This window comes from Mus musculus, chromosome 1 (assembly GCF_000001635.26).
Source record: "Mus musculus strain C57BL/6J chromosome 1, GRCm38.p6 C57BL/6J".
Lineage (NCBI taxonomy): Eukaryota > Metazoa > Chordata > Mammalia > Rodentia > Muridae > Mus > Mus musculus.
In genome coordinates this window covers 182,255,127-182,270,916 of record NC_000067.6, presented here as the reverse complement: position 1 = coordinate 182,270,916, position 15,790 = coordinate 182,255,127, and the positions used below count along the sequence as shown (strand labels likewise).

The 15,790-nt window shown below is 50.9% G+C and overlaps 1 protein-coding gene across 9 annotated transcripts; it reads right to left on the bottom strand.

Annotated features, from left to right (window-relative positions):
- Positions 1-4,884: 4,884 nt before the first annotated feature.
- Gm33887 (predicted gene, 33887) lies at positions 4,885-15,562 on the bottom strand. Of its 9 annotated transcripts, none has more exons than XM_030244781.1 (3): positions 15,328-15,562; positions 14,710-14,922; positions 5,548-7,762 (listed from the first exon to the last, which is right to left on the bottom strand). In XM_030244781.1, exon 3 carries the CDS (start codon positions 7,471-7,473, stop codon positions 5,548-5,550), a length of 1,926 nt encoding a protein of 641 aa, XP_030100641.1. In that variant the 5' UTR covers positions 7,474-7,762; positions 14,710-14,922; positions 15,328-15,562. The 9 variants fall into 9 exon arrangements, with proteins under 9 accessions (NP_001359367.1, XP_030100641.1, XP_030100637.1 ...); XM_030244777.1 differs by lacking the exons at positions 14,710-14,922; positions 15,328-15,562 and adding exons at positions 8,933-9,187; positions 9,941-10,767; NM_001372438.1 differs by lacking the exons at positions 14,710-14,922; positions 15,328-15,562 and adding an exon at positions 13,039-13,126 and having other exon boundaries at positions 4,885-7,762.
- Between the last annotated feature and the right edge of the window lie 228 nt (positions 15,563-15,790).

Here is a 15,790-nt window from a genome sequence, read left to right as displayed (position 1 = left end):
TCCAAGAACACAAAATAACGGGGAAGACTAACTTGAATAAACCCAGAGAGCCTGAGTTCAAATCACTGTCTAAAATCAAAGACTATTAACTTGGTTGGAAAAAAAAAAATATATATATATATATAGCAACTATCCTCCTCAAATTCAGAGACATCCTCCAATTAGTCTAATATATGACAGGTTTGTTTTCTTTTGTATCAATTCAGCCACCCACAGGTGACTCCAGCATAGACCCACAGTGGGTTGGGTTTATAAATTCTGAACCCACAATGTTTTTCTGCACTCTCTTGGTCAGGAAATGCTAACCTTAAAGTAAGAAAGGGGCCTGGAGAGATGAAGACTCAGCGGTTAAGAGCGCTGGCTATTCTTCCAGAGGTCCTGAGTTCAATTCCCAGCACCCACATGGTGGCTCACAACATCTATTTGATGTGACCCCCCCCCCCTTACTGGCATGCAAGACTATAATGTAAATGACAGAGCACTCATAGACATAAATAAATTTTCAAAAATCAAAGGAGAAGCTCGTAGCCTAGATAGAGCTCAGGTGGTTTGTTTTGTTTTTTAATGTGCATTGGTGTGTTTTTGACTGCATGTATGTATGTGTGAGGGTTTCAGATCCCCTGGAACTGGAGCTACAGACAGTTGTGAGCTGCCATGTGGGTGCTGGGATTTGAAATTGGATCCTTAGAAGAACATCCAGCGCTCCCAACCCCTGAGCCATCTCTCCAGCCCTAGAGGTCAAGTTCAAACAATCACTATTATTTTATTTTGTTTTGTTTTGTTTCAGAACTAGCTTAGAGACATGCGATTTTATCAGGATAACTCCAAACAGTTCAGTTTAGATGGTCTAATTGCCACGTTGGGGAAAGAGAGCCAGTGTGCCAAGGAGAGAAGGTGGTCACTGAATTAACATCTTAGTTCAAAGTGTCCTCCTAAGGGCAGGACAAGCCTCAACTGCTCGGCACAGCCATAGGAAAGACGAACAAGATCAGGAGACAGGATGGCTGGGGTAGATACTTTCTCTGAGCGTATCTCTCAGCCTACTCACCAGGCCACGGCAATGGCTTAGAGAGCAAAGAAAGTCAGGTCTCTTCATCACTGCCAGTGTCTGAGAGGTGCAGGTTCCTGTGGACCATGGGGATATCAGAATCTTAGATGGATGAACTGCACCGAGATCAGTCACAGCTGTCCCTGTCAAGATCAGTTAGCGCTGCTGCCCAAACTATTGATGACATCGTGTCCTTAAAAATTGTGCTAAAAGGCAAAACTGCTGTCATTTTAAAATGCATTGTTCATGGGCTGGAGAGATGTCTCAGTGGTCAGGGGTGACTGCTGCTCTTCCAAAGGACCTGTGTTCAGTTCCCAGAAGTCAACCTTGAGTGGCTCACAGCCACCTGTAACTCCAGCTCTAGGAGAGGCTCTTCCGGATCTTGTGGGTACCTGCACACAGGTGGTCCATCACTCACACACACACACACACACACACACACACACACACACACACACACAGAGCACACTCACAGTTGTGCAACCATCTCCAGGACTTTCTCACCTTACAGAACTGGAGTTTGATGCCCATTAAACAGCTGTCAGGCCCTTTCCCTCAGCCTCAAGCAACCACCTAAGTTGTATTGCTTGTTTCTATGATGTTGTCCTAAGGGGTGTTTGTTTGTTTGTTTGTTTGTTTGTTTAAGATAACCAAACTCTTAACTTTGTATCTGTGTCTACACCAGACAGAGACTGTTTCTCCCACACAGGAAGAAAGAGAAGCAGTAGTCAGGAGTGGAGTCATAGCCCCCCCCCTCCTCTCCTACCCTCACCCCCACCCCCACTTCCCAGCCATATGGAGGTGTGATGCACTTTTTTCTCCATATGGACGGAAGCCTGTGGGCTGGCTGCTCTTATTGTAGAAGAGACTACGGGCAATGCTCACTGGCCTCAGGATATATACCTTCTTCTGAGCTCAAGAGCTGAGCTGTGGGGATAGAAGCCAGGCTTCCATATTTAAGGTGAACACTACATTTGTTTAGTTAGTTACTTAGGCCCTTTATTTGAAGACGGGTTTCAGGTATCCCAGACTAACTAACCTTCCTGCCTCCACCTCTGGTGTGCTGTGATTATAGGCATGGACTACCATGCCTGGCTTTGTGTGATTTGCTCATTTAATTGCATGATTTGCATAAATACTTAACCCAGGACTCAGACTCAGAGGAAACACAAAGCCGAGCCCTACTTGAGAGGCACCCCTGTGAGCCTACTGTGAAAGACCACCCTGTGGTCTCTGGCTCCCCCCTTTCTCACAACCTCTCCTTTCCCACTCCCTCCCTCTTTGTGTTCCAGTCCCAGCAGCCTTTGTTCCACAGGGTAGGGCCACCTCAGCTCCTTCTGTACGGACCCTGGACCAAGTCCAGTACAACCAAGTCCTCTCCTACCCCAGCTCTCAGTTCAGAGGTCAACTTTTGGAGGAAGCTTTCCCTAAGCAACTGTGTGACTTTCGCTTTCACCCATGGCAACCAGGTTGCGGATTAACTAGGGATGGGGGACTAACAAACAAAGTCAGGCCAGTGAGGGCTCAATCCACTGCAGTTCCTGGGACACTGAAAGAGTCTTACAGTGGCGTACACATTTTCTTCGCTTCATGTTTTCCTCAGTTGGCATTTTATAAAACTGACTAAAGACAGAGCTCACATAGCAAGCTGGCTTTGGTCTAGCAACCTAGTCAAGGACAACCTTGTGTTCTCGCCTCTACCTCTGGAGACCTACTATGACAGGCATGTGCCACCACTGCTGATTTTATGCTCTGCTGGGGAACCGTCTCAGAGCTTCCTATACATTAGCTATACACACTACAAACCAAGCTATACTCCCAGCCTGCATTACAAGACTCTTTACAAACACCCACTGAGGAGCCTGAAGGAGACACACGCTCACCAAGCCCCGAGCCTCTCTGCTCAGTGTTCACCCTGGGGATACTTCAGGTGTGCTGCTGGGGCAAGAGCAGAGAAAGCATGAAGCAAAAAAGAAATCCAGGGGGCTGGAGAGATGGCTCAACAGTTAAGAGCACTGACTGCTCTTCCAGAGGTCCCAAGTTCAATTCCCAGCAATCACACGGTGGCTCACAACCATCTACAATGGGATCTAATGCCCTCTTCTGGTGTGTCTGAGGGAGGGACAGTGTACTCATATAAAGTAAATAAGTAAATCTTAAAAAAAAAAAAAACCAGAAGAACGAAATCCAGAGAGAAGTCTACATGAAGGGTCATTGTCTTAAGTGGCTCTGCTCAGAAACTGCTGCTAGGTCTCAGTGATGTCACATCACCTCTCCCGTGTCATTCTCTAAGTAAGTCTCAAGGCCCTAGGATGGAGGTGGCCCTGAAAACCCCTCAGATTCCAGATTAAAAAAAAAAAAGTGCCAGGAAGACAGTAGAGCGAATTTGCTCGTGCCTACCCAAAAGTCCACTTATAGCAAAACCCACAATCATGAAAAATGTAAAGGCTTGTGCTATAAATATCACCTGGCAGAGTGACCTGTGAAAGGCTCTGCTCTGGCTGGTGCTAGCTCCAGTGCTTGTGGGGAACTGGGAATATAATGGATGGCCAGCGCATGCTCTAGAGAGCCACTCAGAATACTCATGGGAATAGCTCAGTTCCCTGTGGTTAATTGTGGAAAAGTCACAGAACGGCAGCCAAAAAACGTACACAAGTGACCATCTACCTCAAAGGTGGCCACTCTGAACATCCTGTGACGTTTGGATTATAGGACCTCTCTAGTCTGATGGGTCGGGGTGGGTTTTGTCTGTTATCAAATAGGGACATGATACAAGTCCCCCTGAGTCCCTGTCCAGTTGTCCCCAGTCGCCCACCTCACGTGCATAGTCCCAACCCTCAGAATGTGAAAGGGGCCTCAGATGACCCTGAGTGCTGGCTTCAGTCCCAGCTGTCCCATTGTCCTTCCGCTTTCCCAGAGTTGCTCCGCGGGACCAAATGAGAGCAGTGGCACCTCTCTCTATTCCCTGACTCCCTGCAGCACATTGGCTTTGAATGGCATTCACGTGTTCTTGGTCATAAGAGACTGATGAGAAGCACCTGTCCCCTTTGCCAATCAGCCTTGCATTATCCAAACTGAGCGAAACCAGCATCAGTGCTCTCTGATTTCGCCGGTTTTTTTATTCATTTTTAGCTGCTAACTTTCAAAGTCACGTCGCTGAGCTGTGAAGAACACCTTTGACAGTGGGCCTCAGGGTCATAGTTACTTAAGTTGTTTTTCAGGAACTTGTGGGTAGAAACTACCTGCCCTTGACTCATGCTGCACAAGGAATGTCGCCTTCTGACCTCACATACAATCTTTGCCCTTGGAACACAGTAACACCACCATTTTCTATATGCGCACCACCCGGAAGAGCCGAGAAGTTTAACTGCAAATATGCAAACCACCAACACATGTGTGTTTCACCCCATTTCTGCTTTTGTCAAGAAAAGATTCACTGTACAGCCCAGGCTAACCTTGAACACTCTTTCCCCACCAGAAGTGATAACTCACTTCCTCTAGACACCACTTTATCCATCCTGACCGACCTCTGAATGACCTGAATGGCCACCCTCACCTCCAGCACACCCAGCTTCTCCATGCCTTCTTCACAGTGCATGCCGGTAGTTACACTTGCATTGCTTCACAAGTAGCTACACATACATTCATTCTTATCTTATCTTCCCTCCCCCAGGAAGAACGGCCATTAGAGAAGAGCTGTGCTTGGGTGCGTAGCTCTGTTGCCACCAAGTAGTTCAGCTGCCAGTCAATAAATATTTGTTGAACAAATGAAAGACCCCCGACGTGGGTAGTCAATCAATCTGAGGAGACCCTCTCAAGGACCAGCGAGACCACGATTCGGATGCAAACAGCAAGAGGCTTTATTGGGAACACGGGTACCCGGGCGACGCAGTCTATCGGAGGACTGGCGCGCCGAGTGTGGAGTTTTTACCCTTTTTATAGGGCTGGGGCTGGGGAGCAAAAAGCGCGGTTACAGAAGCGAGAAGCGAGCTGGTTGGTTAGTTCGAATAAGGCTTGGGGTATTTCTCGGTCATTTGGGGAAACTGAGGTGGGACTTTTTAGTTCTAAACAATGTCTATTTTCAAGAAATGGGTATGGGAGGGGTACGAGGAAAGGGTCTAATGAAGGTTCAACAATGGGCACACACCTGGTCAGAACATTGGCAGACACACAGGTTTAAGGAGTGGCCAGAGCACTGTGCACCTCTATTTTTCTAAATCAGTGAAGCTAGTTCTGCTAACACTGACGTCTGAGAGCCATCTGTTCTTGGCCCTGAGCCGGGGCCCAGGTGCTTGACCACCGATATTTGGCCCCTGTCCCAGTATTATTCAGCCTTAATCTTTAACTGTTAATCTTTAACTGAACTTTCTTGTAACTTTTGAGAACTCAGCTCTGGTACTTTTTCATGCCTTGCAAAATGGCGTTACTGCAGCTAGCTTGCTAAGCCTGATGGTGGGGTCTTTCATTCCCCCCTCTTTCTGGAAACTGAATAAAATCTTTTATTCACGTGATTCCACTTCTTCTGGATCTATTGATTTGAGTTGGTGATACTGTTGGGTCAAAACCAGGGCCTGCACTACCGAAATTCTGTCTTTTACAAACTGGACCAAGCGGTTGAGAATACAGGGTCCGAAGAGTAGGATTAATAAAAGTATTATCAAGGGGCCCATAATGGTGGATATTAAGGTCGTGAACCATGGGGACCTGTTAAACAGTCCCTCAAACCACCCTTGTCCTGATTCGAACAATTTTTGTCTCTGGTTCAACCTTTCTCTTAGCTTTGCCATGCTATCTCTTACTACGCCAGTGTGGTCCGCGTAGAAACAGCATTCTTCTTTTAGGGCAGCACATAATCCTCCTTCTTTTAGGAACAGTAGATCTAATCCCCTCCGGTTCTGTAGGACCACCTCAGACAACGAGGTCAGAGACTTTTCTAGGGCACTGACTGACTTTTCTAAAGCCCCAAGGTCTGTATGTATGGCTGCCTGGAGCTGCTCGAATTGTTTGGTGGCCACTAGGGCTGTAGTCCCGGTTCCTACTCCTGCAGCTATGCCGCCCATAGTAAGTCCTCCCAACAGCAGGGCCAGAGTTAATGACACCGGCTCTCTTTTATATTTGGTTTTTCTCTCAAACTGGCCATAAACATAACCAGGGGAGTGGTAGGTCACCTTTGGCCAGAGCTCAACCAGGACACAGTAATCGGTGGTGAGGTCGAGTACAGTGGTAGATAGGCAGGGAGTGAGCCCGGTGTTGCAAGCCCAAATGGTCCCGGCGGGAGCAGCCAGATAGTAGGACCCGTCGCTCGTCTTCTGGGTGGTATTACACAGGGCCTGATGGGTTTTGGGAACTGCTCCTACGCAGAGTCCCTGTCCGGTCACTTCGGACAGGGTCAGCTTGTGTTGGGAGGCCACGGAGCAGTTAGCTGGGGCAGAGGTATGGTTGGAATAAGTACCTAGGACGGCAACCCCTTCGTAGTAGGGGGGTCCCGCTACCAGACACAACCAGCACTCTTGGGTTTTGTCGGGACTGGTGAGGTTGAGAGCTTGGTAGGCTCCATCTACCAGGTTTAGCAGCCTGTCTCCCGTCCCAGGTTGTTGAGAAGGTGGGGCAGTCTCAGGGACTATAGAGGCTGCGCCTGGAGGAGGAGGCTGAGGAGGCCTGGGGAGCATGATCTGCACGGGTCGGGAGGGGGGTAACTGGTCAGTGATCACGGGATTAGGCCCAATGGGGACGCGGGGCCCTATATTGAGGACCTGGCGGGTCAAAGAGAACCGGGTCACCGGGTCGGTCCCTGTGGATCGGTACAGTCTTAGTCCCCATACTTTGGGGCCATCCCAGCTGGCCTTTTTGCCCGTGTCAGTGAATTCCAGGACTAGGGGATTGCATCGACCCCCCGGTGTGGCGCCCTTGATGTCACTGGAGACCGCTGAGGAATCATAACAGGGGCCCTGATTCCGAGGGGTGTTTCCTCGCTTAAGGGAAATTAGGTCCCATGATGATGATGGCTTCCAGTATGCCTGTCCAGTGGTCTCACAGCCCCATTTGCCACAGTAGCCCTCTCTCGGCCCTCCACACCCTGTTGGTACAGTATGCCCGGGGCAAACATAGAAGTCAAATGTTCTTGCCCTTTTTCTTCCCCCGGGAGTGCGACACCCGAGTCCAGTCTCATCCCAGTCGTCCCCTATTAAATCGCACAAGTCAAAGTACAGTTTAGGAAAGGCATCGGTCATTGTCCCCAGGAGGGAGGTAGCATTAGCTGTTTGTCCTGTCATTAAGTTGGTAACTCTCCAAGTAACATTGAAGACCTGATGAGGGCTGTCATGTTGTACTGATACTCCTGCCCTTATTAAGATCCCCAGGATTATTAGGGGGCCCCACGGGTTAATCTTATCTTTAAGGGGTTTTGAGAACGCTGGACCTTTCATGTCGGTCCTGATGCTGTTCCGGCCGGAGGGGTTGTCGCCGCTTTTACGTGAGCGGCGTGGATCCACGCAGCGATGCCGTCTACTTTGAGAGCGGTGGGGGTGGTCAGCAGGACGGTGTAGGGTCCTTTCCAGCGAGGTTCCAAGTTCTTAGTCTGGTGCCGGCGTACCCACACGGTGTCGCCGACACGGAAGGGGTGTGGTATCACTGGCTGGTCCAGCTGGTCCTGATAGGCAGCGGCCAGTGGCTTCCAGACCTCTCGTTGTACTGCTTGGAGGGCCTGTAAGTGAGCTTGGAGAGAGGGGCTATTAGTAAACTTTGACATTTCAGGATCATGGAAATTAACAAGGGGCGGGGGCGCCCCATACAGGATTTCATACGGAGTGAGTCCATGGGGGCCCGGAGTGTTGCGGGCTCGGTAGAGGGCTAAGGGAAGTAGGAGTACCCAGTCTCTAGTGCCAGTTGCAAGCGTTAATTTGGTCAAAGTCTCCTTGATTGTCCTATTCATTCTTTTTACCTGACCTGAACTCTGGGGTCTGTAAGCACAATGTAGTTTCCAATCAATCCCCAGTAGCTTGGCCACCGACTGACTTACCTGGGAGACGAAGGCAGGCCCATTATCAGTCCCCAACACTTGGGGCATTCCAAACCTTGGAAATATTTTTTCCAGAAGTTTCTTGGTCACTATTTTGGCAGTCTCATGTTTGGTTGGGAAGGCTTCAACCCAGCCAGAGAACGTGTCCACGAATACCAGGAGATACTTGTACCCATACAGTCCGGGCTTCACTTCAGTAAAGTCAATTTTCCAATGGGTGCCTGGTCGATGTCCTCTTACTCGTGTTCCGGCCCTGATCTTAGTCTTACTGGCATTTACTTGGACACAGGCTTGGCATGATTCCGCCACCTCGTGGAGGATCTTATCTTTATTTAGCATGTAATAGGGGCTTTCTTTCCTGTCTAGAAGTGCCCTCATCTTCTGATAGCTAAGGTGGGTGAGCTGGTGAAGGAAGTCTAATAATTCAAAGGTGAACTGGTCAGGCATCACAGGTTTACCTTGCAGGACCCAATATTTTTTCTCTCTATCATATGTGGCTCCCAACTCTTGTAGGTTCTTTATATCTGTCTCAGTGTAATGGAAGAAGTCTGGAGTGTACGGGGTTGAGGTCTCTATGAGAAGTGAGGAGGCCTTTGTGTCAGTCCCCATGGCTGCTTCCCGGGCTGCCTGGTCCGCCATTCGGTTGCCTTTAGCTTCAGCACTATTGCCTTTCTGATGTCCTGGGCAGTGAATTATACTGAGTCTTTTGGGCAGAAAGAGAGCTTTCAGTAAGGCCAAGATTTCGCCCTTGTTCTTGATCTCTTTGCCTTCTGAGGTGAGCAACCCACGTCTCCTATATATTTCTCCATGGACATGGGCGGTAGCAAAGGCATAGCGGCTATCAGTATAAACATTTAGCTTCTTACCTTCTGCCATCTTTAGGGCCTGGGTGAGTGCTATTAGTTCAGCTCGCTGGGCGGATGTCCCGGCTGGCAACGCCTTGGCCCAGATTACCTCGGTCTCGGTGGTCACCGCTGCTCCAGCCCTACGTTGTCCCTCTTGCAGGAAGCTGCTTCCATCTGTATACCAGGTGTGGTCGGCGTCTGGGAGGGGCTGGTCCGTGAGGTCTGGTCTGGTTCCGTGTGTCTCGGCCAAGATCTCGAGGCAGTCATGGTGAGGCTCTTTCCCCGGTAGGGGGAGCAACGTAGCCGGGTTTAGGGCTACCACCGGTCCGAACTGGACCCGGTCCGTATCTAGGAGCATCGCCTGATAGTGGGTCATGCGGGCGTTGGATAGCCAGCGGTCAGGGGGTTGCTTGACTAGTGCCTCTACTGCATGGGGGGCCAGGATGACTAGCGGCTGTCCCATGGTTAGCTTGCCTGCATCTTTTGTCAGAACGGCAATGGCTGCTACCATCCGTAGGCAAGGGGGCCACCCAGCTGCCACTGGGTCTAGCTTTTTGGACAGGTAGGCCACCGGCCGACGCCAAGGTCCCAGTTTTTGCGTTAGGACGCCTTTGGCGTAGCCCTGCTTCTCGTCAACAAAGAGTTCAAAGGGCTTAGTCAAATCTGGCAATCCCAGGGCTGGGGCAGTTAGAAGAGCCTGTTTAATTTCTTGATAGGCCTTTTGCTGGTCTGGGCCCCAATTAAACAGAGTCCCCGTTTTGGTGAGAGGGTACAAGGGGGCTGCCATTTCTGCAAACCCAGGGATCCAGAGGCGACAGAAGCCTGCCGTCCCTAGGAACTCCCTTAGTTGTCGAGGGGTCTTCGGAGTAGGCTGCCCCATCACAGTCTCTTTTCTGGCCTCAGTCAGCCATCTCTGACCCTCTTTTAGAAGATACCCCAGATACTTGACCTGTTTCTGGCAAATTTGGGCTTTCTTGGCCGAGGCCCGATACCCGAGGTTCCCTAGGGTTTGTAACAGGGCCCGAGTACCTTGTTGGCAGTCGAGCTCAGAAGTGGCGGCCAGCAGTAAGTCATCCACGTACTGTAGCAGGATCAAGTCTGGGTGCTGGATCCGGAAGTCTGCTAGGTCTCTGTGCAGTGCCTCATCAAACAGGGTGGGACTGTTTTTGAAACCCTGTGGGAGTCTGGTCCAGGTCAATTGTCCTGAGATTCCCATCTCTGGATCTCTCCACTCAAAGGCGAAGAGAGGCTGACTGGTGGGGTGGAGTCTCAGGCAGAAAAAGGCATCCTTTAAATCAAGCACAGTGTACCACTGGTGGGACGGTGGGAGCCCGCTCAAGAGGTTGTAAGGGTTGGGCACGGTGGGGTGGATGTCTTCCACCCGCTTGTTGACTTCTCTCAGATCCTGGACAGGCCTATAATCATTAGTCCCTGGTTTCTTAACGGGTAGCAGGGGCGTGTTCCAGGGGGACTGGCAGGGTACCAGTATTCCCTGGTCCAACAGTCTCTGTATGTGGGGCTTGATCCCCAGTCTGGCTTCTTGTGACATGGGGTATTGTTTTATGGACACGGGGGTAGAGGTTGCCTTCAGAGGTATGATCAGAGGAGCTTGGCGAACTGCCAGTCCCATGCCCCCGGTTTCCGCCCAGACCTGGGGAAAATCAGAAAGCCAGGTGGACCCTAGAGAAACATCCGGCTCTTTTGAGGTCTCATGTAGCCGATACTCATCTTCTATGTTTAGGGTCAGCACTTGCAGGGGCAGTCCCATTGGTCCCATAACCTGAGCTCCTGATCCCTCGAAGTGGATTTGGGCTTTTAGTTTAGTCAGCAAGTCTCTTCCTAGCAGAGGATAGGGGCAGTCTGGTACATGGAGGAAAGAGTGGGTGACCTTACCGGTAGCTAGATGTACTTTGCGATCCGTGGTCCAGCGATACCGCTTTCCTCCAGTAGCCCCTTGGACCCAGGCAGCCTTGTCACTTAGGGGTCCAGGATTTTGGGTCAGCACGGAGTGTTGGGCCCCAGTATCTACCAGGAAGGTGACGGGTTGCCCCCCGACTTTGAGGGTTATCCTGGGTTCAGGGGGGGGCTCCTGACCCTGACCTCCCTAGTCACCTAAGGTTAGGAGGGAGGTCTGGGGCCTCAGTCCTCGGGGCCCTCGTGGCTTCTTTGGGCAGTCCTTAGCCCAGTGTCCCTTTTCTTTGCAGTAGGCGCATTGGTCCTTATCAAGTTGGGGCCTCCTCCGCTCTCCCCCCTGTCTATCCTGTCTCTGACCAATAACTACAGTGGCCAAGAGCTTGCTCATCTCTCTATATCTTCTGCGGTCCCTTTCTTTCTCTCTCTGCTCATCCTCTGCCCTACGGCGTTCTTCTTTTTCCTCTGTTTCTCTCTTGATACGTTCCTCTCTTTCTTCCGGGGTTTCTCGCTTATTAAAGATCTTTTCAGCTTCCCTCACTAAGTCTCCTAAGGTCTTGCTCTTTAAATCTTCTAACCGCTCTAACTTTCGCCCGATATCCGGGGCAGACTGCCAGATGAATGACATAGACACATTGGTTTCTTGCCCTGGGTCCTCAGGGTCATAAGGAGTGTACCTGCGATAGGCCTCTTTGAGTCTCTCTAAAAAGGCTGAGGGAGACTCATTAGGTCCCTGGGTTATCCCTTTTACCTTGGCCAAATTGGTGGGACTTCTGCCCGCGTTCTGGAGACCCGCTAAGAGCAACTGGCGATAGAGGACTAGGTGGTTCCTACCTTCTGTAGTGGTGTAATCCCAACCGGGGCGTTCAAGGGGAAAAGCAGCATTGACTTCATTAGGCAACTGAGTGGGGCGTCCATCATTGCCCCGGACTGCCTTTCTAGCCTCTAGGAGCACCCGCTGCTTTTCTTCTCCGGTCAGCAGGGTCCCCAACAACTGCTGACAGTCGTCCCAGGTGGGCTGGTGGGTGATGAGGACGGACTCAATCAAGGCCGTCAATTTACCTGGATCTTCAGAAAAGGAAGGGTTATTATTTTTCCAATTGTATAAATCCGAAGAGGAAAACGGCCAATACTGAAGCTGGCCATCTCCCCCCATGCGGAGTGGAAATGCCTGGGAGGTGGTGGAGTCCACTGCGGGAGGGTCTCTCCTTCCCCGCAGTCGAGACACCATGGGAGAAGGGGGGGAAACCTCGGAGGTGGTGGCCGCCTCTTCTTCGTCGTTCTCCCTGGCAGAGGAGGAGGGTTGTGCTCTGTACGGCGGGGGGTCCTCTGTGAGAAGGTCAATGAGGGGTCCGCCGCTATCAGGGAGAACCTGGGGCTTAGGAGGTTTGGACTTTATAGAGGGGGTAAGGGCAGGGTAAAGGGCAGATCGGGACGGAGGTTGCGCAGAAGGACCGGGCGGGAGGACGGGAGCTGTCGGCAAGGGAGGAAGTTTAGGAGACACGAACGGTTTGACCCACGGAGGGGGGTCATAGGCAAGTGCCTCCCAGGTGACGATATATGGGACCTGATCCGGGTGTCCGTGGGGACCAGGACAAAACACTCTAGACTTAACCTGAGAGATAATACTTAAATTGAAAGTACCATCCTGAGGCCATCCCACATTGAAAGTTGGCCATTCAGCGGAACAGAAGGTAATCCAGCGCCTCTTCCTGACATCCACAGACTGGTTGGATGCAATGCGCTGGACATCCCCCCAGTGCTGCAAGGTTAAACTCAGAGGGGTAGTTACGGTCTGTCCCATGATCTCGAAAACACTTAAAGACAGAAGAAAACTAACGAAGAACAAAAGAACAACAAACAAATCAGACGCGCGGCGCGGCTTCGGCATAAAACCGAAAGCAAAAATTCAGACGGGGGCGGGAAGTGTCTCTGTCTCTCGTCCCCCAACAAAGCCACGTACAGTGGCGGAGCTCCAAAAAGTCCGACTCGGGTAGGTTAACTGATACAGAATGGGCCACAAAACGGGCCCCCGAGGCCGCTGGGACGTCTCCCAGGGGCTGCGGCCGGGAATACGAACTCGTCAGTTCTTCCGCGGAACCGCCAGATACAGATCTAGTTAGCTAACTAGTACAGACGCAGGCGCAAACATTGGATGCCGGCACAAACACGCACGAAGACAGAGACAGACACGAAACGACCGCTGGCCAGCTTACCTCCCGGCGGGGGATCGGTGGTCCCTGGGCAGGGGTCTCCAAATCTCGGTGGGACCTCCAAATGAAAGACCCCCGACGTGGGTAGTCAATCAATCTGAGGAGACCCTCTCAAGGACCAGCGAGACCACGATTCGGATGCAAACAGCAAGAGGCTTTATTGGGAACACGGGTACCCGGGCGACGCAGTCTATCGGAGGACTGGCGCGCCGAGTGTGGAGTTTTTACCCTTTTTATAGGGCTGGGGCTGGGGAGCAAAAAGCGCGGTTACAGAAGCGAGAAGCGAGCTGGTTGGTTAGTTCGAATAAGGCTTGGGGTATTTCTCGGTCATTTGGGGAAACTGAGGTGGGACTTTTTAGTTCTAAACAATGTCTATTTTCAAGAAATGGGTATGGGAGGGGTACGAGGAAAGGGTCTAATGAAGGTTCAACAATGGGCACACACCTGGTCAGAACATTGGCAGACACACAGGTTTAAGGAGTGGCCAGAGCACTGTGCACCTCTATTTTTCTAAATCAGTGAAGCTAGTTCTGCTAACACTGACGTCTGAGAGCCATCTGTTCTTGGCCCTGAGCCGGGGCCCAGGTGCTTGACCACCGATATTTGGCCCCTGTCCCAGTATTATTCAGCCTTAATCTTTAACTGTTAATCTTTAACTGAACTTTCTTGTAACTTTTGAGAACTCAGCTCTGGTACTTTTTCATGCCTTGCAAAATGGCGTTACTGCAGCTAGCTTGCTAAGCCTGATGGTGGGGTCTTTCACAAACTAGTGGAATCCCGCCTCCCTCTTACAATTCTGTCTGTCCAGCTTCTACTTTCAATTTATACATGGACTATGAACTCAAATTTACTGTATTACACCCTGGTGATAATTTTTTAAAAAAAGACTAGAATCACCTGAAGTGCAGGTGGCTTCATTTTAAGCTGCCACCCGAATGTTCTGGATTCTGGTGCATGCGGTGTTAGGGGAGGGGATACAGTCTTCAGGGGAGCAAAAGTCACTCTAGAGTTTCTTCAGCTGTGTCGTGGGCTAAGCAGAAACACAGAGGATTCCTGGGAACTGCTCCTTGTATCCCTTTATTCCGGCCTATCCTTGGCACATGCTTCCTGCCAGGACAGCCCCAACTCTGAACACCTTTTTGTTGTTGTTGAGACAGGGTTCTCTTTATGTATTGTGGTATCCTGGTTGCTGTCCTGGGACTTGCCGTGCAGGCCGGTCTGGCCTTGCACTCAGAGAGATCCTCCTGCCTCTGCCTCCCAAGTTTGGGGATTAAAGGAACGGGCCACCACCCCCTGCTAGCTCCCAATGTTTAAAGGTCTTTCCCTATCCCTTCTGCAGGAAACAACAGCAAAAATCGCCTGTGATGACCAGAGGGGGAACATTTCCTTGTAATGAGTCCACCTACCAAACAGCCCCATGCTGGGCTGACTCAGACTTGGCTCCAGGGGAGGGAAAAGCCAAGGAAAAAATGGGGTGGGGGTGGGGGGAATGTGGGCACAAACCCCACACGTTTTCTGTTTTGTTCTGCACCTCAAACAATCCACCAAGTGTATTTTCTACGGGGGTAGAGGTAGCAATGGGCCTCCCGAATCACACTTGTTGTGGAAGGTGAATTTGTTTGCTCAGTGAGTCAGAGTCGGCGGGCAGCCAAGATTCACAAGCCCAGTATTTACCTTCTGTAGACTGAGGCTTCAGCCGGTGGCACCAAATTTCCCATGTGATTGAGGACACACTGGACTCTGTGTTCAGCACTTATTAGGAAGTTCTTGGATTCTTTTCCAGAAGTAATCCTTAACTCTAAAATGCTTTCCTTGTGAGTTAGAACACCGAGAGAACACCAGATGACCGTGTGCGTGGTAGAGTGGTATTAAGGTGAAGCCCAGTGCCTAAGGAGACAGGAAACAGCAGATACCTGAAGAAAATAACATTTACCTGAAAACCCTAGAACTCATCACACCCTCCACTTGGACACCCAGAGGACAGACACCCTTATCCCGGCCTGGCTGCTATTCACTCCTTAGAATTTCTTTGAATTATGGACTTTTGTGTGAATCTCTAGAATATATTGAACTTTGAGAAGCTGAGAGTGAAGCTGGCACCTGACTTGGTGAGGAAAGGGTGGTGGGACCCCCACGGAGTGTGGGGTACCTGCAGAACTGCGGAGGAGAATGCTGCCAAGTTTCAAGGCCTCTGGCATCTGAGCCTCTCCAAGGGCACACCACAGGGTGTGCTGTTTTTCCAGGAAAAAGTTAGTCGAAGGACACAATAAGCACCTTGGTTCTCTTACTCACCATTGAGACACTGAAACAAGTGCCCGAAGGAACGTCGGTATCCTCAGGTGCCAGAAGATATGTTCCCTACCAGACACACCCGAATACTTTTCATCCATCCACACTTCGAGACAGCCAGTTGCTTGGTGGCCACAACCTTGAACAAGTCTGCACTGTGACTCAGGGGGGCCTGCTGCACTGCGTCTCCCCACCCCACCCCACCCCCGCCCCCGTGGCCCTTGTGGGGACTACAGTTATACCCCTTGAGCTCTTCCGTCCCTCTATGAGGTTCTCTGCCCTTCCCCTCGATCCACTTCCTCATTTAGATGGAACACATCCGCCAGTGGTTTCTTGAGACAGGGTGGAGGGGGTGTGAACACACGCAGGAGGCATCAGCTGGGATCCCGCTCTCCCACACAGGACAGCGGGAACATCAAAGTGGACAGAGTCTCTGAAAATGAGGAGCCTGAGTGATCTGTGTCTG